Here is a 24081-nt window from a genome sequence, read left to right on the forward strand (position 1 = left end):
TTTTTTTTTTTTTTTTTTTTGGGTGATGCTGGGGATTGAACCCAAGGCTTTGTGCACGCAAGGCAAGCACTCTACCAACTGAGCTACATTCCCATCCCCAATAGATTTTTCAATCCCAATTTGAACAAGACACTTATGAGAAAAAATTGGGGAAATCTCCAATACCAGACTGGGTATTTGATCAAGGAATTATTATTATTATTAAAGAATTATTGTTCACTCTCTTCAGATCTCAATGGTATTGTGGTTATGATAAAGAATCCTTACCTTCTAGAGGAAAACACTGCAGTAACATATGAAAAATGTTATATGATATCTAAGGTGGGAAGCTCCAGTGCACCACTATGTACCACTGTGCCTAGCCTCTTAATAGTTTTTAACATATGGCAGATTTTATCTTACCAATATATTCCCACACTCCATTTTTTGCCACAAAACAAAAAAGCCACAAAGCTTAAGTTCTAGTTCCATGGCACCTCTTCCTTCTAGGACAAAAGATTGTTTAGTATGCATATTTTCAAATATGCAAAAACAGAGTAGTAAAATGACTCTGAATATACTCATCAACCAGCTGTAACAGCTGGTTTGGGGGCTTTTTTTGATACTGGGGATTGAACCCAGGGATACTTAACCACTAAGCCACGAACCCAGCTATTTTTATTTTTAATTTTGAGATAGGGTCTCACTAAGTTACTGTGGCTGGCCTTGAACTTGCAATCCTCCTACCTTAGCCTCCTAAGTCACTGGGATTATAGATGGGCACCATCACACCTGGCGAGCTTTGTGCCTTTTATATTGTATTTGTATTAAATTTATTCATAAACCTTGTTAAAACCTAACTAGTACTAGAGACTTACAATAAAAACTGGTCCTTTGACCATAACCCCCCTCTCTTTTGTGACTATTTTTGTTCAGACTGTTTCCATTCTCGTACAATTTGGTTATTCCAGAGGCAATGGTTTCCAAGCCCCGCTCCTCCAACTCCTGTGGCCCTCTCTTTGGCATCTTTCTTAGTACGAAGGCTAAGATTCCAGTTATTCAATATCATACTAAATATCAAACCTACATGATTAAACATTGTAATCCTCCAGTTTTGTTTTTTTTAAATTTCCTTCTTTCTGGAGACCTCCTCTGCTAAGCTCTCATCTCACCAATTCCAATCTAGACTAGTGTTCTCTGGGCCTGTGTTCACTCATACCTGTTTTCTCAGAACTTCAGTATTCAGCAGAGAGTTTATTAGCTTTTTTAAAAATGTTGATTCTCATGTTCCCTGGATCCCATACCCTTTTCTTGGTTTATTCTCATTTATAGTAGACCCCATCTTCCAAAAACTTTGTAAGAATGGAAAGAAATATAAATTTTTTTGTCGGGGGTGGGTACTGGGGATTAAACTCAGGGGCACTTGATCACTGAGCCACATCCCCAGCCCTTTTTTGTCTTTTGTTTAGAGACAGGATCTTACTTAGTTGCTTGGTGCCTCACTTTTTTTTGCTGAGGCTGGCTTTGAACTCACGATCTGCCTGCCTCAGCCTAGCAAGCTGCTGAGATCACAGGCATACACCACACGTGGTGTATAAATTTTTAATAAATTTTATTTATTCTCATAGTTAACTGAAAATATGAATAAGAATAAAATTCTAGGTTGAAAATCATTTCCCCTCAAAACATGGTTAGTTCTGCAGATTCTAATGCTGTTTAGAAAGCTGACGCCATTCTTTACCCTAATCCTTTGTTTTCTATGTAAGATGTTATTCGTCTCTGGGAATATAGGCCCTGACTTTTGATGGTGTGACTTACTTTTTTCCTCTCATAGTGGTGTGCCTTCAGTAGAATTTTGATCTTTCCTGGGTCAGTGCTTTATGGTATGATATACTCTTAAAACGCTAGGCAGGAGCAGTGATATGGTTTGAATGTCCCTCTGAAACTTCATCCCCAAACTCATATGATTATTTGGAGGTGAGGATTTTGTGAGGTAATAAGGTTTTCAGGTTAGGGTCCCCATAAACAGACTGGTGGAAAACCCTATCCCCACCTCTAGTACTAGGGATCAAACTCAGGATCTGGAGCAGTCTAGGCAAGTGCTCCACAACTGGGCTGTAACCCAATGCCTACATTGTTAAACACCTTTTTAGTTTAGTATAGCTTTTTTTCTTTGTGTACAAGCTATTTTTTTTTAAATATAATTTTATTTACATTTTGGTTTTTGGTGGACACAACATCTTTGTTTGTATGTGGTGCTGAGGATTGAACCCGGGTCGCACGCATGCCAGGCGAGCGCGCTACCGCTTGAGCCACATCCCCAGCCCGCTATTTTTTGTATTTAAGGAAATAAGAAAGCTATCTAATTATGGTTTCACATTTCTTCAAACACTTGAGTAAGCAGATGCTAGAATATGAAGATAAAAACACCCAGCTTCAGGATCCCTGAATAATCATTTGCTTTCATCTTTCAGAAGAGCTAGTCTTCCTTGGGAACCAAATGCTATGGTGAGAGAAAAGTTTCCAAGTTTGCATTTCTCTCTCTAGTGAGCATAAGAGAATATTTTATTGTAAGATGGTGTCAGAGAAATGTTATAGGGTCACCATATCTGTTTGAACAGAATGAAAATAATGATTTCACACAAGGTTTAAAGTTCTTGAGGCATCCTAGATGTTCATCAGCAAATAAATGGATAATAAAAATGTGTTATATATACATAATGAAGTTTAGTCAATCATAAAGAAAAGTAAAATTATGTCATTTTTAGGAAAATGGATGAATTTGAGACTACTAGGTTAATGGAAGTAAGCAAACTCAAAAATCAAAAGTCATATGATTTCTCTGGTATATGGAAGCTAGAGAGGAAAAAAGAAATGAAAGGTGGGGCTGGATATCTCAAGAAAATCGAAGGGAGATCAGTAGAACAGAGGAAATGGAACAGCAGGTAAGAGGAGGGGAGGGAGGGGGAAAGCATCAGGAAATGACATTGACCAAATTATATTGTTATAGTGTGTGCAAGTATGAATATATAATAATAAGACTTAACAAGTATGAATATATAACTATAATACACTAATAAAATATGGACTAAAATTGTGGGGGGGGGCACTAAAAAAAAGTTCTTTGTAATGGCAGCTACAGTAGTTGATATATTTCTAAAGTGTACTCTAAATAGCTCCAAACAAAAAACCTTCCAGGAGGACAAAAGTTTATTCTAACACCTTTAGTCAATACAGAAATACTGACATATTACAAGTTAATTTCTGTGTTCTGAAATATAATATAAGACTCTTTTTCTAAATAGAGGTCTTCTCATCTCAAGTAAGCATTAATAAAAAGGATGTATTTGGAAGAGGCTTCTTTAAAACTATTTTTTAGTTGTAGATAGACACAATATCTTTGCTTTATGTATGTATGTATGTGGTGCTGAGGATTAAACCTAGTGCCCCATGTGAGGCAAGCGCTCAACCACTGAGCTATAATCCTAGCCTTTTTTTTTTTTTTAAAGACAGGATCTTGCTAAGTTGCTGAGGCAAGTCTCAAATTCTCAAATTCAGGATCCTTTCTGAGTAGCTGGGGTTATAGGTGGGCCCCACTGCATCCAGCTGAGGATTTTTAAAAAACTATTTAGTTGGTTTCTAGTCTTTCTGTTGCAGGGATAATGATGGGAAGATGATTTCTACACAAACAATACTGAAATATGTACATTAATTTAAGACTTACCCTTAGAAGCAACTCTGCTAAAATACAGCCGACAGCCCACATATCCACACCTACACCGTACATTCTAGCTCCAAATAGTAACTCAGGGGCCCGATACCATCTGAAGGACAAAAAGAAATAATGTTCATTTGAGAATGTAATTACTAAAGACATTTCTTAGACATGAACTATCCTGGCTTGTTTTTTAAGTTTTCTTTCTTTTTTTTGGTGGGGGGGCTGGGGTGGTACTAGGGATTTAACCCAGGGGCAATTTACTATTCACCTACATCCCCAGCCCTTTTTATTTTCAAACAGGGTCTCACTAACTTGCTAAGGCTGGCCTTGAACTTGCAATTCTCCTGTCTCAGTCTCCTGCACTTCTGTGATTACAGGCATATGCCACCACACAAGGCTCCTTGCCCGTTTCTAAAACCAATTCTTCATCATAACTACAAGATACCATACACACCTGCCAATTTTCAAGAAGAGTTCTCCTGCAAGCCAAGTATGGTGGCATATGCCTGTAATCCCAGCTACTCAGGAGGCTGAGGCAGGAAGATTACAAGTGTAAGGCCAATCTTGGTAATTTAGCAGGACACTCACAAAATAAAAAGGACTGGGAATGTAGTTCAGAAGCTGAGCACCCCAGGTTTCAATCCCCAGAACCATAAAAAAAATTAATAAATAAATATTGATGCTTGGTGTAGAGAACTTTCATTCACACAGAAGGTTACAGAACCAAGAATGACAATATAATAAACAAAAAGGCCACTCGAGTTTCAGATTATCTCGGCCTAACTAAAATGTAGAAGAAGCATAAATTGTTCTCAAAAGTTACTAAAGGTGCTGGGGACGAAGCTCTGTGGTAGAGTGTTTCCCTAGGATGTGCAAGGCTCTGGGTTCAATTCTTAACATCACAAAAACAAGTTATAAGGTAAATATCTGAGAATTAAGTTAATTCAATTTCATTTTTAAAAAGAGCTATTTTATTCACTGTATTAAAACATAATAAAAAAGGGATGCATTTTTAAGAAGACACCAACAATGATTCCTGAACTCTGCCAAGATATTTCAGAGAGGCCAACTGATGCTCATTTGTGACCAATAACCAATAATAGCATAAACTTTCAATTATTTAAAGGATTCTTACCTGGTTACAACCTGATGTGTATAAGCTCTATTGGGGCTCCCAAACGATTTGGCCAGGCCAAAATCTGCCAGTTTTAGAACTCCATTTTCATCTAGCAACAAATTGTTTGGTTTCAGATCCTATATCATGGAGGTTTTAAACAAACAAATAAGCAGGGTTGGGAAGAATACCACAGTGATATATTTAGTTGGCTTATCTTTAAACATAGAAAACAGGGTAATTCTCAAATTTTAAACAAATGTCAATTTTTTTTTTCCACAAATGTAAAGTCCCAAAGCAAAGTAAGATTTATATTACTTAGTGAGATTTGGGGTAAGGTACTTAATTTGACTAAGCACCAATTTAACTAATTCATAGAGTAACTGTGAAGACTAAATTTAATATTTTCTGTAAAGTGGAATCACTAGTGGAATCACTGGTTCATAGTAAGCGCCCAATAAATCATTGCAACTGTGAATTTAATAACAATAATATATGTGAACTTTAGAAGAACATATTTTCCAAAACATATTTTCCAAAATCTATGCAAAAGAGCTATGAGTAATAACCTAAAAAAAGTTCCAAATTTAAGATATGAATATGTAATTTTTAACTACTAGTTCCTATGTACCCAAGAACATCTATCTAGATAATTTTTTCTTTTTTTGAGACAAAAAAAAACCCAGGAAATTTTATTTTCAAGTGAACTTAGCCATAGGAAATAGTTTCTTTTACAACTATCCTGGTAGTACATTTCCTGGTCCCTCATTGAAATTTCTTGAGAAATAAATTCATTATGCTTCAGTTTTTCTATTTACAAAATGAGGACAATCGTTTTTATGACACTAGGAGTATATTATAAATAACAATTACTTATATAAAACTTTAATGATTACAGCAGAAAAATGAAGAATATATAACACAAATAATGATACCTTTAAAAGAGAAACAGACAAAAACAAAAGGATGCAAAATTTCTCTTACTACTCTCTACCTTTTATAGCAGGTGGAGAAGCATATACATAATATTGATCACATTGAGACACGAAGCTATATTTAGGACATTCCCAATGATGGTTTTCCTTTTTTTTTCCCCCCCCTTTTCAGAATTTAGGCTTTATAATGTTTTGCACTGAAAAATTTTTTTCCTGGTTTGAAAAGAATTTGATATCCAAAAGATGTTTTTAGTTAATGTGAGTTAAATATAAAGTATATAACCTTGCACTTAATGGACTACTTTCTAAATTTGAGGGAAAAGCCAAGGACTTTTTTTTGTTATCCTCTACCAGTTCTGCATCCACAATTCAACCAACCAATAATCAGTTACTATATAGTTAGACCTTTGTATGTACTATTTACTTATAATGTCTGTACTATTTACTTATAAATATCTAATAAATGCTATGTAATCTAGAGATGATTTAAAGTATACATAAGGATTACATAGGTTATATGCAAATACTACTCCACTTTATAGAAGGGACTTGGGCACCCCTGGATTTTAGTTTCCATGGGATTTTTTTTTTAACTTTTTTTTTTTTTAATACAATGCCTTTATTTTTATGTAGTAGCTGAGGATCAAACCTGGATCCTGCCTGTGCTAGGCAAGTGCTCTACAGCTGAGCCACAATTCCAGCCCAGAATTTTTTTTTTTTAATATGTATTTTTTAGCAGTAGTTGGACACAAAATCTCCATTTTATATTTTTATGTGGTGCTGAGGATCAAACCCAGGGCCTTGCATGTGCTAGGCAAGTGCTCTACCGATGAGCCACAATCCCAGCCCTATCCATGGGAATTTTGATAACAGTCCCCCATGGATACTGAGGGATGACTTTATTTATTTTTACACGGTGCTAAGAATAGAACCCAGTGCCTCACCCATGCTAGGCAAGCACTCTACTACTAAGCTACAGCCCAGCCATGACTTTGGGTTTTTTGTTTTTTTTGTGTGTGTGGTGCTGGGGATTAAACCCGGGGCCTGTGCATGTGAGGCAATCACTCTACCAACTGAGCTATGTCCACAGCCCCTGACTTGGTTATTCTTGTCTCCTTTTCTCCTTACAAATACTTACATTTCAGCATATCTGTTGCCACAGAGTCTCTGTCTCCAAGGCCACTCTTTCTTGCTTGCTTTTTCTCAGTTATTTATTTATTCATCTTGTTATTACTGTAACAAGGGCTCTGCCACTCAGTTCTAAAAGGCTAGGAAGTATAAGGTCAAGGGTCCACATCTGGTGAGAGCCTTCTTGCTGGTGGGAATTCTCTCGGAGTTTCTATGGATTGCAGGGCATCACATGGTGAGCCCATCCTACCTAGATAAATCATCAGCTAATGTTCCAACAGCTAAATGTTCCTAAAAATGATTCAATTTCATAAATTTTATTTCATAACTTCTATAAATTTTAGAGCCACTAGATATATGATTCTTAAAAGGCATTTTAGCATTGTATAAATTAATCCAGACTCTCACTATGTTTTTCCCTTTAACAGTATAGCACAAAGAATACTAGATTTAAAGCCCAAACACATAAGTTCTAACATCCCATCAGTTATCAGCTGCTGACCCTAAAAAAACAAAAAACAAAAAACAAAAAAAAAACTTTGGTAATTTAGCAATCTAGCTCTTCATCTAAAAAAAAAAAAAATGTACTGGATCTCTTCCAATTCTAAATTTCACATAGAAATTTGAAGTACACACAGCACCATTTGCTGCAATTGAAGGAACACATAGTAGAAGAAGCTGGAATAAAATGGTTCAGCTATATCTTTATTTTGTGCAACAATTTACACATTCAGACCATTATACACTAAAATGTACACATAAAACTTGACCAATTTAAAGAAACAATATTAAAAACCTTACCCTATGTAGAATCCAGTGTTGATGTAAATATTCTAACCCTTGAAGAGTCATCAACATATAGGCTTTAATATGTGATGGTGTCAGCACAAGACTATTATCCTTTATTATAACCTATAAAGCAGATATACATACAGGCACACGTCATCATTCCAAATGAACTCTACCATATAAAAAAATTACAGAATTAAAATGCTTACATCCATATAGAATAGTCTCCAAAACAGATTATCCAAATCTCCTTTGAAGGTACTGTCAGAATTTCTAGTTAGATGATTAAAGATCATCTCTAGTTTGGGAAGAAAATAATGCTTCATATGCTTCAATTTTGTATAAAAGGGGCAGTCAGCTGTGATTTTTGCTTGATCTTTCTTCTGTATTCAGTAGTGCTTTAGGACACTGCCTCTTCCCAGCTCAGTCCATATGGTTAAGAAAATACTGACCCTCCCCCACCATCTGAGGCATTCAGAGGCAGGCAATTGATGCAGTCATGGTTATTACCACACTGCAGCCTCCTGGCCAAGAGACTGTCTGCCTCAGGGAAGGATGCATGATCTAAGACTAACCAATCAACCAAGCGAAGTACTTATTTATGCTAAAATCAAAGAGAACAAAGCCCAAAGGTAAAGAGGGAAAGAAAAAGGTAAAGAAAGATAGAGGCAGATCTCATGAAAATCAATGGGAGATCCGAGAGGAAAGGGATCAAGAGGAGAGAGGTGGAGAGGGAGGGAGAGGAAAAGTGCTCAGGAGTGATATTGGCCAAATTATATTGTTATATTGTGTATTATGTGTATGTATGAATATGGAAAAACAAATTTCATCAGCATGTACAACTATAATGCATCAATTAAGAAAAATTAGTTAAAAAAAATAGAGAGGCAGGAAAGGGCGGGGGGAACAAAAGCACTTTCTTACTTCAGGGATTATTAGATTCTAAGGATATAAGCTGACTGCCTGAACCTCCATTATTAAGTATGCCAAAAAATGAAGAAAACTGAGGGAAAAAAAGACAATTGAAACAATGTAAAACTTGGTTCAGATGGCATTATTTGCAAGCTGTGCCAAAAGTCAGTTTATTCCTATATTTATCAGTTCTTTTTTATTCCTGGGTAGTGTTCCATTACATAGGCTACAACAAATTATACATTCACTAGATGGACATTGGATTTGTTTCCAGTTTTGTGATTAGGAATAAAGCTAAATATTTGTGTACCAAGTAATTTCTGTGTTGGCAATGTATATGTTTCTCTTACATACATAGCAGTGGTACTGCTAAATAACAATTGGTTATCGGTAACAATCACAATATTAGTGACATTTATGACAGAAAGATCTATCACCACAGGCTATACTTTATTGTCACCAGTTTGTGTATGTATATGTGTGTGTGTGTGTGTGTATGTATATATATATATATATATATTTTTTTTTTTTTTTTTAAATACTTTTTTTAGTTATAGTTGGACACAGTACCTTTATNCTCCGTGTATGCATTTTGTAGCGAACTTTGTGTATTTCCATGAAGATGTAGCCTTAATTTTTTTAAACATTTTTAAAATTTTTAGTTGTAGATGGACACATCTACAGTGATAGAGCACCCACCTCACATGGGTGAGGTGGGTGCTCTATCACTGAGCTACAGCCCCAACCACACCAGTTTGTATATTCAGTGTTTCTTTTACTACTTGATACTGTTATATGAAATCCTTTTTTTTCTTTTGACTTGTTTAGTAAATATGTATTTAACTACAAAAGAAACTACCAAACTGTTTCCAGTTTCTTGAATAGTTTCTTAACTATTATTATTTACATTCTCACCAATAGTGTATGAAAATTCCAGTTCTTCTATATCCTTGGTTTATCAGTATTTTGAGATTCCACTATGATTAATGAAAATCATATGAGATTTTATTTTATTTTTTTTTTAATTTGGCTTTCAAAAATATGGCTTTAATCTGAAAATATTGGGGGAAAGCTCAAAATTATCACAGGTTTAATGCTAATTTCTCTAAAAACAATGTAATAATCTATAGGGAAATTAGTAGACAAAAATAACTAATGAAATCCAAATTTCTGCATTTAGCACTGTGAAAACAGCCAACCATAAGAAAAGAACTGAGAGATCCTTTTGATTTCAAAGTCCATCTATAGTTCAATAAAATTAAGCATTTTTTAAAATACTAGTCTATTTTTTTTTAACATAGACACAATATCTTTGTTTATTTATTTTTTTATGTGGTGCTGAGAATTGAACCCGGTGCCTTATACATAGCAGTGGTAAACATAGCGAGGCAAACACTCTGCACTGAGCCACAACCCCACTCCTCTAGTCTATTAATGGTCTAACAAACATTTAGGTTCTTCTTCGATAAACTGGAGAAAAATATTCTCTAAGAATCTTAATCTTACCTCTAGATCAGTTTCCATAAAATCAAAAACAAGGCTAATATTTGATTTATGTCCAAAAGCATCAAGGAGCTGCAAAGCAAAAAAATTTAAAAGTTAAAATGTGATTCTCTATTTCATATACTTGTATGACAGTATTATACTAACTAAGGTAATTTTTTTTAATCCTGTAAAGCTCAAATTATTTTATTAAATTTAACATTTGTCCTTTTGTGAATAGTATTAAAGGAATTAGTATTTTTTTTAAATTTTTTTTTAAGTTGTCAATGGGCTTTATTTTATTTATTGAGACGCGGTGCTGAGAATCAAACCCAGTACCTCACACATGCTAGGCAAGCACTCCGCCACTGAGCCACAACTCCAGCCCCTAAAGAAATTAGTATTTTGAGAAACAAAAATATTAAACTATTTTTTTAAATTTATATTTTACTTTTTAAAATATTTTTTAGTTATACATGGATGCAGTATCTTTGTTTAATTACTTTTATGTGGTGCTGAGGATTGAACCCAATACCTCACACATGGAAGGCGCTTGCTCTACCACTGAGCCACACCCCAGTTACCTATGTTTTTCTTTTACAGTATTGGGGATTGAACCTTAGACCTTGCACATGCTAGGCAAATACTCTACCTCTGAGCTACACTTGAGTCCCTAAACTACTTTTGTAAAAACTATTAAATACTTAAAAGCTTTCCTCCTAGATTTGGGGAGTTAATAAGAAATAAATTATGAATACTATACCTCAGTCACCAATTAAAAAAAAAAAAATTCCCGGGCTGGGGATGTGGCACAAGCGGTAGCACGCTCGCCTGGCATGCGTGCGGCCCGAGTTCGATCCTCAGCACCATATACAAACAAAGATGTTGTGTCCGCCGAAAACTAAAAAAAAATATTAAAAAAAAAAAAAAAAATTCTTTTTCTCGCTCTTAAAAAAAAAAAAAATTCCCAAGCAGAATGCTTAAAAACAAAAAATCCATGCCAGGTACAGTGGCATGTGCTGCATTCCCAGCTCTCAAGAGGCAGAGGCAGGAGGATCACTTGAGTCCAGGGGTTTAAGACCAGCCTTGAAACATATGAGACCTATGAGACCAATCTTAAAAAAATTAATAATAATACTCTAGGGGGATATGATGTACTGGTAGAGCAGTTGCCTAGCATGTGCCAAGTTCCTTCAATCTCTATTCTACAAAAAAAGAAAGAAAAAAAGAGGGGGGAAAAAAATCCTTGAAATAGCAGTAGCTACCATTAAGTGAATGAGTACATTCTCCATGGCAGGCACTAATCCAGATACATGTATTCAAATAGGTAGTCTTGCAACAAACTTATGAGGTAGGGACTATACATTAGTATTAGTATTAGTATTTTGCAGTGCTAGGAATCAAACCCAGAGCCTCAGACATGCTACGCAAGTTGTCTTCCATTGAGGTACAGTCCCAGCCCAGAATGTGGTTTAAAAGAAACTTGTTCAAGGTCTTACACAGGACAAATAAAGGGTTTTGAATGCACTATGCTAGTGCTCTTTAGAATTCAAAATGATTTCTGGCAAAATGAACCTATGTCAACATTTTTTTTTTGACATTTGATTTATTTTATCAGTAGTATGATTTTTAAGACATTTCCTATACAATTAGGATAGAAAACACATTTCAAACAGATAAACTTTAAAGCTTTTTTCAAGTCTCATCTACAACAACTCATCTTACTAATCCTTCAATCAAAATCAATATCTGGGGCTGGGAACATAGCTCATTTTGTAGAGTACTTGCCTTGCATGCACAAGGCCCTGGGTTCAATCCCCAGTACCACCAAAAAAAAAAAAAAGTCAATATCTACCATATTAAAAAAGGGCAGGGTCCCAAATATTAAATAACTCAGATCATACTCACACCAATTATATTTGGATGACTTAGCTCCTGTAATAATTTTATCTCTCTTAGGGCTGTTCTATTTATACCTATGGAAAAAGGCAAAGCAAAAAATGAACAATGATTCTCAAATCTCCAACCATCCTACAAATATGTTTTTTAAGAAAGGATGGTCATCTCAGAAAATAGAAACAAACATTACACAGAAAAATAAAGGCAATTCTGACAAATTTTATGACAAATCAATTTTTATTATTTTTAAATTTTTTTTAGTTGTTGATGGAACTCATTTATCTGTTTTTATATGTGGTGCTGAGAATCAAACCCAGTGCCTCACACATGCTAGTACGCAAGCGCTCTACCACTGAGCCACAACCCCAGCCTTTGGTTTTACTTTTAAAGTTGCTTAACACAGACTGTGATGAGTAGTAAAAAAAAAAGTATCTGCATTATATGTAACATATCAAATCTGAAGACCATTAGACAAAGTACATATATTAGTGTGTAGCATATATGTGATAATTAGGTTCTTTTCTCTTCCCTACAAATATTAAGGGCAGATTATTTGTGCTAAAAGCAAACAAATGATAAGACAGTATCTTTTCTAACACAAAGGATATAATTCAAAATAAAGATCTGGTGCTGCCCCTACCTCCTTTTTTTTCTTTGTAGTCCTAGGAATTGAACCCAGGGCCTTATACAAGCTAGGTAAGAGCTCTACTACTGAGGCCAGGTGCAGTGGTGCACGCCTGTAATCCCAGCAGCTAAGGAGGCTGAGACGCGAGGATTTTGAGTTCAAAGCCAGCCTCATCAAAAAAAAGTGAGGCATTAAGCAACTCAGTGAGACCCTGTCTCTAAACAAAATACAAAATAGGTCTGGGGATGTGGCTCAGTTGGTAAAATGTCCCTGATATTAATCCCTGGTAGCCCCTGCAAAAGACAGCTCTGCTACTGAGGTACATTTCTTTTTCTTTTTTTTTTTAAATTAATTTCCCCCTCTCTTTTTTTTTTTGAGAGAGAGAGAATTTTTTAAGTTTTTGGCGGACCCAACATCTTTGCTGTTATGTGGTGCTGAGGATCGAACCCGGGCCGCATGCATGCCAGGCGAGCACGCTACCGCTTGAGCCACATCCCCAGCCCCCTGAGGTACATTTCTAACCCTTTTCATTTTGAGAAACGGTTTGCCCAGGCTGGACTTGAACTTGTGATCCTATTCCTTCAGTCTCGTAGTAGCTGGGATTATAGGCACGTGTTTTAATAAGAACTACTTTGCGATGACTAAGAAATAAATCTTTTTGATAGCCTCTTCAACAAATGATTCTGGGAAAACTGGGAATCCACATGTAGTAAAATGAAATTAAACCCCTATCTCTCACCCTGCACAAAAATCAACTCAACAGTGGATCAAAAGACTTAGGCACTAGAACAGAGACAGACCTTCACCTAACAAAAGAAAAAGCAGGCCCAAATCTTCACCATGTTGGCTTAAGAAATAACTTCTTTAACAAGACTCCTAAAGCACAATAAGCAAAATCAAGAATCAATAAATGGGGGGCTAGTGGTATAGACCTTGTCTAGCACGTGTGAGGCACTGGGTTCAATCCTCAGCACCACATAAAAATAAAATAAAGGTATTGTGTCCACCTACAACTAAAATAATACATTAAAAATAAGAGAATCAATAAATAAAAAGCTTCTTCACAGCAAAGAAACAATCAAAAACATGAAGAGAGAGCATATAGAATAGGAAAAAATCTACCACAGCATCTCAGATAGAGCATTAATCACCAAGATATATAAAGAACTCAAAAAACTTAACACCAAAAAACAAATAACTCTATTAATAAGTGGGCAAAGGAACTGAATACACACCTCACAGAAGAAATACAATTGATCAATATATGAAAAAACGTTCAACATTTCTACCAATTAGAGAAATGCAAATCAAAATGAAACTGAGATTCCATCTCACTCTAGTCAGAATGGCAATCATCAAGAATACAAGCAATAAATGCTGGTGAAGATGTAGGGGAGGAAGGTACACTCTTACTGACAAGACTGCAAATCGGCGCACTATGGAAAGCAGTGTGGGGATTCCTCAGAAAACTTGGAATGTTACCATCATTTGACCTAGTCATCCCACTCCTAGGTTTATACCCAAAGGATTTAAAATCAGCATACTACATTGATGCAGCCACATCAACGTTTATAGCATCTCAATTTACAATAGCTAAAATATGGAACCAACCTGGTGTCCTTCAACAGAGGTAGGGGTAAGGAAACTGTGGTATATATACACAATGGAATATTATTCAGCCTTAAATAATAAAATTATGGCATTTGCCAGTCAATAGATGGAACCAGAGAATAATATGTTAAATGAAATAAGCCAAGAACAAAAGGCCAAATGTTTTCTCTGACATGCAGATGCTAATTCACAATAAGTGGGGAAGGGGAAGAATAGAGGTATTTTGGACTAGACAAAGGGGAGTGAAGAGAGCAAAAGGGGCATGGAGGTAGGAATAACAGTAGAATGAATCAGACATTATTATCCTCTGTGTATATATGATACATGACCTGTGTAACTCTAAATCATGTACAGACAAATGAGAAGTTATACTCCATTTATGTATGATGTGTTAAAATGCATTCTGTTATGTATAACTAATTAGAAAAATTTTAAAGACACCTATGCAATATAAAGATCAACATAGAAACATAAAAGAAATCTTTTCTCCGTGTATGCATTTTGTAGCGAACTTTGTGTATTTCCATGAAGATGTAGCCTTAATTTTTTTAAACATTTTTAAAATTTTTAGTTGTAGATGGACACGATGCCTTTATTTATTTTATTTATTCATATATGATGCTGAGTATCAAACCCAGTGCTCCAACACATGTGAGGTAGGTGCTCTATCACTGAGGCACATCCCCAACCCCTCAATTTTCAAAGTAATTAGAAGCTCAGAAATAGAAAAAACAATGCTTCTAATACCTAAAACAGTAATGAGGACAGCAAGACAAGGCAACTTGCTGCCTTCCATTTACTTAAGTATTTGAATGTTCCTCTGAACACTCAAATAGTGAAAATCATCAAATGTCCTCTCTCTGTCCTAAGTCTATCTTTATTTGGGGAGGAACACTACAAAAACTCTATCCAAAACCACTGCTAAATCTTAATAATAATTTGATTATTTCCTAAGTAAAAGTAAGAACATTTCCTAATTTGTCAGATTATTTGAAATACTTACCATCTTTAGCTTCTGATCTATGTCCAAGTTTGATCTAATATAGAAAACACAAACACAAATATTAAAATTAGATAATTATGCAGACTAAACACTAACCTATTAAACACTTTTTAAATCTCTCTTGGTTTATTAATAAACAACTTTTTAAAAAAAAAAATTTTTTTAGTTGTAGATGGACACAATACCTTTATTTATTTGTTTTTGTTTTTATGTGGTGCCGGGGATCGAACCCAGTGCCTCATACATGCTAGGCAAGTACTCTACCACTGAGCCACAACCCCAGCCCTTATTAAACATTTTTTAAAAAAATTTTTTTTATTAGTTGTCGATGGAACTTTATTTTATTTATTTAATTACTTACATGCAGTGCTGAGAATCAAATCCAGTGCCTCACACATGCTAGGCAAGTGCTCTACCACTGAGCCACAGCCCTAAACTATTAAACATTTTAAAAACTAATCTCATGAAGTTTTCTACTTCATCATCCAGATTCAAAAATAACTAATATTTTGCTACATTTACTTCATTCATGCATCCTTTCCTCTTTTGCTGGCTAAAATACTTAAAAGAAAATCCAAGTCTTTGTGTCATTTTACCCTTATACAATTAAGTAAACAACTCTAAAACATGGACATTCTTATATAACCATAAAGCCATTTTCTTTTTTTTTTTTTTTTTAAGGAGAGAGAGAGAGAGAGAGAGAGAATTTATTTTTAATATTTATTTTTTAGTTCTCGGCAGACACAACATCTTTTGTTTGTATGTGGTGCTGAGGATCGAACCCGGGCCGCACGCATGCCAGGTGAGCGCGCTACCGCTTGAGCCATATCCCCAGCCCATAAAGCCATTTTCAAATCTAACATAATTAACAATATTGGCACAGAAGCACCTAATACCTAATTCCTATACAAATTTTCCTATTTCAAATTTCCCAATTAGATTATACAGTAGTCAAGACAATTTTGAAGAAAAAACAACATGTATGAGACTTTAAAATTTTCAAGACTTATTATAAAGTAAAAATAATTAAAAATACTGTAGTACTTCAGCAGATAATGGGGGGAAAATCAGTCACTAGAACAAAATAGCATGCTTAGAAATGGATCCAAGTATATACTGGAACTTGGCATAACAAGTGTATGGGGTAAAAGAACAGGCAATCAATAGTGTTAGGATAGCGGGGGAAAATATTAGATCCCCCCATCACATAATACAGAGAAGTTACAGATGGAATAAAGACCTAAATGTTAAAATGAATACTTTAAAATTCCATAGGAAAATTCCTTGTAGGAATGTTCTTATATAGGAAATAGGAGAGTACACAAAAAGGGAACCTACAAAGGAAAAAACTGACAAATTCAACCATGTTAACTTAAATACCTTAAAAGATATCACAAGTAGCCTGATTCGGTGATGCGTGCCTGTAATCCCCACAGCCCAAGAGGGCTGAGGCAGGATGATCTCGAGTTCAAAGCCAACCTCAGCAAAAAGTAAGGTGCTAAACAACTCAATGAGACCCTATCTCTAAATAAAATACAAAAAAGGGCTGAGGATGTGGCTCAGTGGTCGAGTGTTCCTGAGTTCAACCCCCAGTTTAAAAAAAAAAAAAAAAAACCTTAAATAAACTAAAGCTTAGCTAAAAACTGGAAGATGTTAACTGCAATGTATATTTCTAAGGATCAATATTCAGAATATATAATATATTTCAACAAATTAACACAAAGAAAAAAATTTAAGCAACCTGTGCTGAGGATGTAATACAGACAGAGCACAGAGGTTTGCCTGGCATTTGTGAGGGCTCTGAGTTCAATCCCCAGTAACACACACACACACACACATACACACACACACACACCCCCGCCATAAGCATCCCAAAGAAAAACAAACAGGGGAAAAAAACCTAAGTCAAAAATTCTAAGATGAAACTCACTAGTAAACAAAAAAACATTAACTGAAACAACAAACATTCCATTTCAACTCATCTAAATGACAAAATGTCTTAATGAATGACAACACAAATATGTTGAAAGTATGGTGGAAGGTAAACTTAATCCAGACATGTCAGAGAGCAACTTGACCTTATCTGGTGAAGATGATGTTGTTAATATTCTGAAACAAAAATTCATAATTGGTCTCAAATATAGATACATTCTCTAAAGAAGCTAAAATATGCATACAAGATGATTCATAAAGACTATTCATAGAGCCAAGTATGGTGGCACACACCTGTAATCCCAGCAGCTCAGAAGGCTGAGGCAGTATGATCACAGTTTCAAAGCCAACCTCAGCAATTTGGCAAGGCTTATAAGCAACCTAGTGAGAACCTGTCTCAAAAAAAAAAAAAAAAAAAAATTAAAGGGCTGGGGATGTGGCTTAATAGTTAAAAGCACCCTTGGGTTCGATTCCTGGTACCAAACAAACAAACAAACCAGATTGTCAATAAAAGGGCTATTATCAACAGAGTTTGAAAATTTCAGTATAGCACACCTTTGTAATCCCAGCCTCTTGGGAGGATGAGGCAGAAGGGTAGAAAATTTGAGGCCTCATCATATACAAACAGGAAACCAGAAGAATGAGAAGTTATACTCCACATATGTATAATGTGTCAAAATACATTCTACTATCATGTATAAATAAGAACAAATTTTTAAAAATAAAAGAAAGTTTGAAGCCAGGTTCAGCAATTTAGCAAGATTCTGCCTCAAAATAAAAAAAAGACTGCCAGGCTTGGTGGTGCATGCCTATAATCCCAGTGGCTTGGGAGGTTGAGACACGAGGATCTTTGAGTTCAAAGCCAGCCTTACCAACTTAGCGAGGCACTAAGCAACTCAGTTGAGACCCTATCTCTAAATCAAATACAAAATAGGGCTGGGAATATAGCTTAGTGGTATAGTGCCTAGGGTTCATTCCCCAGAACCACAAAGAAAAAAAAAATCTGTAGAGTTACATATAATGGAATCTAATCAATGAGTATGAATAAGCCATGATCTATATATATATATATATATATATATATATATAATCAATATAGAAAATTTCATGATATTGATTCAGAAAATTATAAAAGAATATATACTAAATAAATATGTGTAGGTCTGTGTGTGTGTGTGTGTGTGTGTGTGTATATATATATATATATATATATATCTTAAAAGCATGCAAACATTATATATTGAACTGACATACATCTATTTTGGACCAATAATGAAAAAAGAAAACTGACCCAAAATGCTCACTATGGGACTGACTAAATTAGGAAATATGGGAAACAAATTCAATATGATCTTCTTTTGGTCCTGAGGATTGAACCCACTAGGGCATAATGAGCACTGTTCTACCCCAAAGCTAAACTTCTGTTCTACCCCAAAGCTAAACTTCTAGCCCCAATATGATCTTTTTAAGAATGAGGAAGATCAATGATTTTTAAAAGTCCAAGACCCATTAGGTAAAAGGGTAAAGAAGGGTAAAGAGTAGCTTCTTTAATGATTTCTTTTTTTGTAAACTTAAATATGCATTTTAACAAAAGAATGGGAATAGAAATTAGGAGTGTTGGAACAGGAAGGTTCAAAGCACCAAATCCTCCATATTCATAGTAGAAAGTAAAAATAATGCCTAAAATTGGGGAAACAAACAAAACACACATACAACACTCAAAAAAAAAAACACCTATGTATTTTATTTTTTTTTAAATGGACACGCATGCCTGTAATCCCAGCAGCTCAGGAGGCTGAGACAGGAGGATTTCAAGTTTAAAGACAGCCTCAGCAATGGCAAGGCACTAAGGAACTCAGTTGAGATCATCTCTAAATAAAATACAAAATTTGAGCTGGGGATGTGGCTCAGTGGTCGAGTGCCCTTGAGTTCTATCCCTGGTACCAAAAATAAAAAAATAAAAAGAAAGTGGTTGCTCTGAAGAATGAAAACCAGGGGTAGAGGAGTTAGGCATGTTAAAAGCCTTGGCCTATTAACTGACTTTAAAACCATAAAAATATATCATTTGAAATAAAATAAAAACTAAATATATAAGTACATGTATGAAGACACGAATGGTATGAAAATACTTTGTGTACAACCAATGACTTGAAAAATTGTGCTCTATGTGTAATATGAAATGAATTGCATTCTGCCATCATATAATAAATTAGAATAAATAATTTAATAAAAAAACTAAATATAATTTAAACTATCTTTAAGGGGGAAAAAGTCTACCACAGAGAAAAAGGCTGGATTTTAAGTCCTAATTAACACTAAAAACAAGCAACAGAAAACATTTGGGGGCTGGGGCTGTAGCTCAGTGGTAGAGTACTTGCCTAACGTATTAGGCGCCAAGGTCGATCCTCAGCACCACATAAAAATAAATAAAATACAGGTATTGTGTCCATCTACAACTAAAGATATTTAAACACACAGACACACACACACACACACTTGGACTTTCAGAAAACTACAGAACTCAATATGCCAACAGTACCAGTCAAGTCAATATCCTTTTTGTTTCTGAGACAGACTCTTGTCATGTTCTATAGGTTAGCTTCAAACTCCTGGACTCAGGTGATCCCCCTGCCTCCACCTCCACCTCCCCTGTGTTAGGAACATAAACACACACCACCACACCCAGCTAATTGATACCTTTTGTTTTTTTTGAAGTTGTAGACAGACACAATACCTTTATTTTATAAGGGCCTGAGAACTGAACCCAGCACCTCACACGTGCTAGGCCATGCTCTATCGTCAAGCACAATCCCAGCCCCATAAAGAGTTGCCTATAATATGCTTGCCATAGTCCTAGCTATAATGTGAATGGAATTAAACAGACAATAAACTCAGGTAAGAGAATTTCAATTTTGATAAATATCATGAAGATGAGAAGGAACAAATGCAAAGACAACAGAGAAGGAAGGATGCATACCTATTTTATCTGGAATGAACACAGAAGGCCTCTATGTGGAGTACACATCTGAGTGAAACCTTAATAAGCAATCAGCCACTTCACGTTCTATAAAGAAACAACCAGAAGGCAAAGCAAATGCAATAATCTTGGGAATGAAATGAATTTAAGGGGTCCGAGGAACAGAAAGATCAGTGTTGGTGAGATGGGGAACAAAGCACTAGAACTGAAAGATGACAAGGAAGTCAGAAGAGTTGAGGATTTTGCAAGGGAGTGGCCATAATGATGGATCACAAAACATAAGCTGGAAAACAAGGATATCAGAAAAGTAAATAATACAGCAAACATAAGGGTGGCAGGAATAACTAAGATAAAAAAAGAAAGAAAGCCAGGTATTAAGTGAATAAGAGTGTGGGGGAGGCTGGAAATGAAAGCCTGATGATACACTTCAAAGAAGTTAGGGTTTTTGAAGAACAAATTCAAAGCAGCAACAGAACAAAGGCACATAGAGGTAACTTACTCCACTACCAGGCCCTGAGACAGGTGAGACAAACAGTCTCTCCTTAAAAGTGTTATCAATTTCAATAGCATGAGGAAAAGCAACCAACCTGGCTCACATCAGGACACCTGAATTCAAATCCTAACTTCAGCAATTACTAGCTTTGTATTCTTGACAAGTCACTTAACTAACCTTTCTCAGTCTCAATTTCTGAGTGCAAAATAGGAATTCTTTTAACTATTTTTACAAGCTGTTTGGAGGGGTAAGTGAAAAAAGTGTAGGTCAAAGTGCCTAGCATACAGAAATGTTAGCTACTTATGAATAAGTCTTTTAAATGAATCTAAGTTTAAAAACAGTTTAAGTCCTTTTAGAAAATGCACCACATTAGGTTTTTTGTTTGTTTTCTGGTACCGGGAAATGAACCACTGAGCTGCCACTCCGGGCCTTCTTTATTTTTATTTTGAGACAGGGTTGCTGAGGTTAGTATGGAAATTACATCCTCCTGCTTCAGCCTCCCAAGTCTCTGGGATTAAAGACATGGGTCACTGCAGCTGGCTACATTCGTGTTGTTAATGCTACTGAAAACCTTTCATGTAAATCTTTACAAAGAAATTATAAATATGCACACAGAATGTGGATGCAGATAGGACAGAACTGTGACCTAAAAAGAGTTTTGAAGACTGAACAGATGGGCAGTACCTGCCCCTTTAGTCAATATCCGAGTTCATGCAGCAAAAATAACATACAGCTTCCTCTTCGTTTCACTTTAATTTAAATTAATGGAACAAAGACTGGTTCGATTCCATAGTTCCCTCCTTGGAACACAAGGCACTAATTAATGCTATTTTCTCTGGAAAAACATGAGTAACTTCTGATTTTTCAGAGTACCATCAAGAGTAGTAAAATGGCCACCAATCAATTCATAATACAGACACCTTGAAGGAGACTTGAAGGAAAAAAACAACATAAAAGACAACTTACTTTCTTAATGGCGACTATTTGGTTGGTGTTCTTATCTCTGGCCTTATAAACCGTGGCAAACTATAAAGAAAAACGGGAATAACGTTAAGTTTGTTTGCCTTTTTTTTTTTTTTCTTTTTTTACATTTGGGGAACTAAAGAACCCAGGGTTCTGAAAGGACTCGCGGCGGCTTGGAATGTGGTCGGGCAATCCGAGTCCCGCTCCAGCCAGTTCTTCAGAAGGACCGCGCCTCAGGGTTCACTTCCAGGATGTCGACAGGATCAATGGGCAACAGGAGAGTGTGCGCTGCCTGCCCCCACCCAAGAAGAACGAGCAGCCAGGCCAGTCCTGTGGTTTCCACAAGAAAACCTGCAAATCTGTGAGGCGCCGCGATGCTCCCCGCTCGGGGTCCTCCCAATCCAGTCCCAGAGCCTCACCTGTCCCTCCCCAAGGAAGTCCAGTTTCTCATAGCGCTTTGCTCGAGACTTCACGTCTAAAGCCATCAGGCGCTCGAAGCCTGACTCAGGTGGAAAGGGATAAGCGTTCAAGACAGCAGGAATTTAAAGCTACCTGAAAGCGTCCAACAGCCACTTCCGTTCGCTGGGCGCTGACGCCTATTAGCTCCGCCCCCACTTCCGGGGTGAGCGGTGTTGCTGTTAAAGGGGCCCGGGCACAGCCAGCCCCTACCAAAGCTAAGCTAACCCGGGACTGTTGCCTTCACCTTTCCTGGTCATTTGATTCCTGTTGGTGCGGAAAGCGGAGTGTTTTCAGTGACTGTTTTATCATCCTGTTACCGTTTTAACTTGGATATATTTTTTTTTCACTACCAAGGACAAGTCAACGTTCTGATACGAAATTCAGGATTTGGTGGGTGTGCATGATTATGGAAGACTAGACCTTTACCTTATCTCGCTTTCTAGTTCATGCTCGAGCGCGTCCTGGCGCCACGGTTGCCATGGACGCCAAACCTTGAAATCTCTTGTTAAGATGAGTGCCAAATTCTTAAAAGCTAATCAACAACTAAATCAGTCCCGTTATGAAGAAACAGGCTCAGGGAAACAAAGTCCAACGGTACTGAAACAGCTTCTGGTCCTCTACTCTAAAATGGAAAATCGACTACATCATAGGCGGTTGTGAGGGTTAAATGAAAGGAGAAAGTTTAGGTATAGTAACTAAGCGAGTAAGAGTTAGCTGTGACCCGTGCGATGGCGTAGGCCAGTAATCCCAGCAGCTTGAGAGGATCCAGAATTCAAAGCTAGCCTCAGCAAAAGCAAGGCGCTAAGCAACTCAGTGAGACCCTGTCTCTAAATAAAATACAAAATGCTGGAGATGTGGCTCAGTGGTCGAGTTCCCTGATTTCAATCCGTAGTACCCGCCCCCGGGGGCGGGGGGGGTAGTTAACTGTAATCAGCAGGTAACAAAACAAAAATCCCCATCTTCTAAAGGGAGGAGATTTAAAAAAAAAAAAAAGTCGAGTATTATAATGCACAATGATAAGTGCTATAAATATAAGAGAGAATGGGGAGAGTGATGGGGGCGTTGCAGTTTTAAATAGGGTGGTATAAGGACCTTATTGAAAAGGCACTGGAGGAATTGGGCAGCCAAGTGATGTAATCAGACTATGTTTTGGAATGGTGGCGCAAGCCTGTAATCCCAGCTACTCGGAGAGACCGAAGCAGAGAGATCTCAAATTCGAGGCTAGCGTCTTGCAATTTATCGAGACTCTGTCATAAATAGTTACTAAATAAATAAATAATCTTGAACGGCTGGGGTTCAATCCCCAGTACCACAAAACAAAGTTTGATTCTGGCTGTTTCTGGAGACTACACCTCTAGATTTAGAGGGGCAAGAAAGACTGCTGGTGAATTATTGCTGTAATCCAGAGGGCTCTCCTAGGGTAGTACCAGTTTAGCTTCCAGGCAATAGGGATTTGCTGACAAGCTAGATATGGTTAGGAAGGCGGGGTGGCAGATTCCAATAGTCTGAGCTGAAACAGCTGTCAACATGGAAATGTTACCCCTTTTCCTCTTTTTTTTTCTTTTTAGTTTATGTGTGGTGCTGGGGGTTGAATCCAGAGCCTTGTGCATTCGAGGCAAGTACTCTACCAACTGAGCTATGTCCCCAGCCCAAATATCCCTTTTCTTTACATTAGATGTTTCTAAGAGTTGAGAATCCTAATTTTCAAAGATATGTTGAAGATGGCAGAATTCTAAGGCCAGTAATCTAGACAAATTTAGTGTAGCATATTTCAGTTTTTGCTCTTGAACCAGACTGCCTGATTTTGAATACTAACCCACCGGTATTCAGTCACTAGATGACTTAAGCAAATTATTATCTGAACTTAATCTGAAGCTAGTTTCCTCCTCTGTAACAGGATTACTGCAAGACTTAAATGACTTCACATTTGTAAAGCCGGTTTATGTTCACCATTACTATTATTATCTTTCAGCCCTTTGTCACTACTCACTACTTGGGTCTCATACATTACAGAAACACACCATCTTTACCACTTTTTTTTTTTTTTTTTTTTTGCAGGGGG

The 24081-nt window shown here is 36.4% G+C and overlaps 1 protein-coding gene across 1 annotated transcript in view; it reads right to left on the bottom strand.

The window, feature by feature from the left end:
• The window catches only part of Cdk7 (cyclin dependent kinase 7), a 34841-nt gene extending 12679 nt beyond the window's left edge, over positions 1 to 22162 (bottom strand). The window contains exons 1-8 of the mRNA XM_015482166.2: positions 21980 to 22162; positions 21564 to 21623; positions 15196 to 15229; positions 11966 to 12033; positions 10082 to 10150; positions 7676 to 7786; positions 4833 to 4951; positions 3611 to 3803 (exon numbers count right to left, since the gene is read on the bottom strand). Coding sequence (XP_015337652.1) covers positions 3611 to 3803; positions 4833 to 4951; positions 7676 to 7786; positions 10082 to 10150; positions 11966 to 12033; positions 15196 to 15229; positions 21564 to 21623; positions 21980 to 22045 — 720 coding nt within the window. The 5' untranslated portion in view covers positions 22046 to 22162. The remainder of the gene's footprint in view (positions 1 to 3610; positions 3804 to 4832; positions 4952 to 7675; positions 7787 to 10081; positions 10151 to 11965; positions 12034 to 15195; positions 15230 to 21563; positions 21624 to 21979) is intronic.
• Positions 22163 to 24081: the final 1919 nt, after the last annotated feature.

This window comes from Marmota marmota, unplaced genomic scaffold (genome assembly GCF_001458135.2).
Source record: "Marmota marmota marmota unplaced genomic scaffold, marMar, whole genome shotgun sequence".
Classification (NCBI taxonomy): domain Eukaryota; kingdom Metazoa; phylum Chordata; class Mammalia; order Rodentia; family Sciuridae; genus Marmota; species Marmota marmota.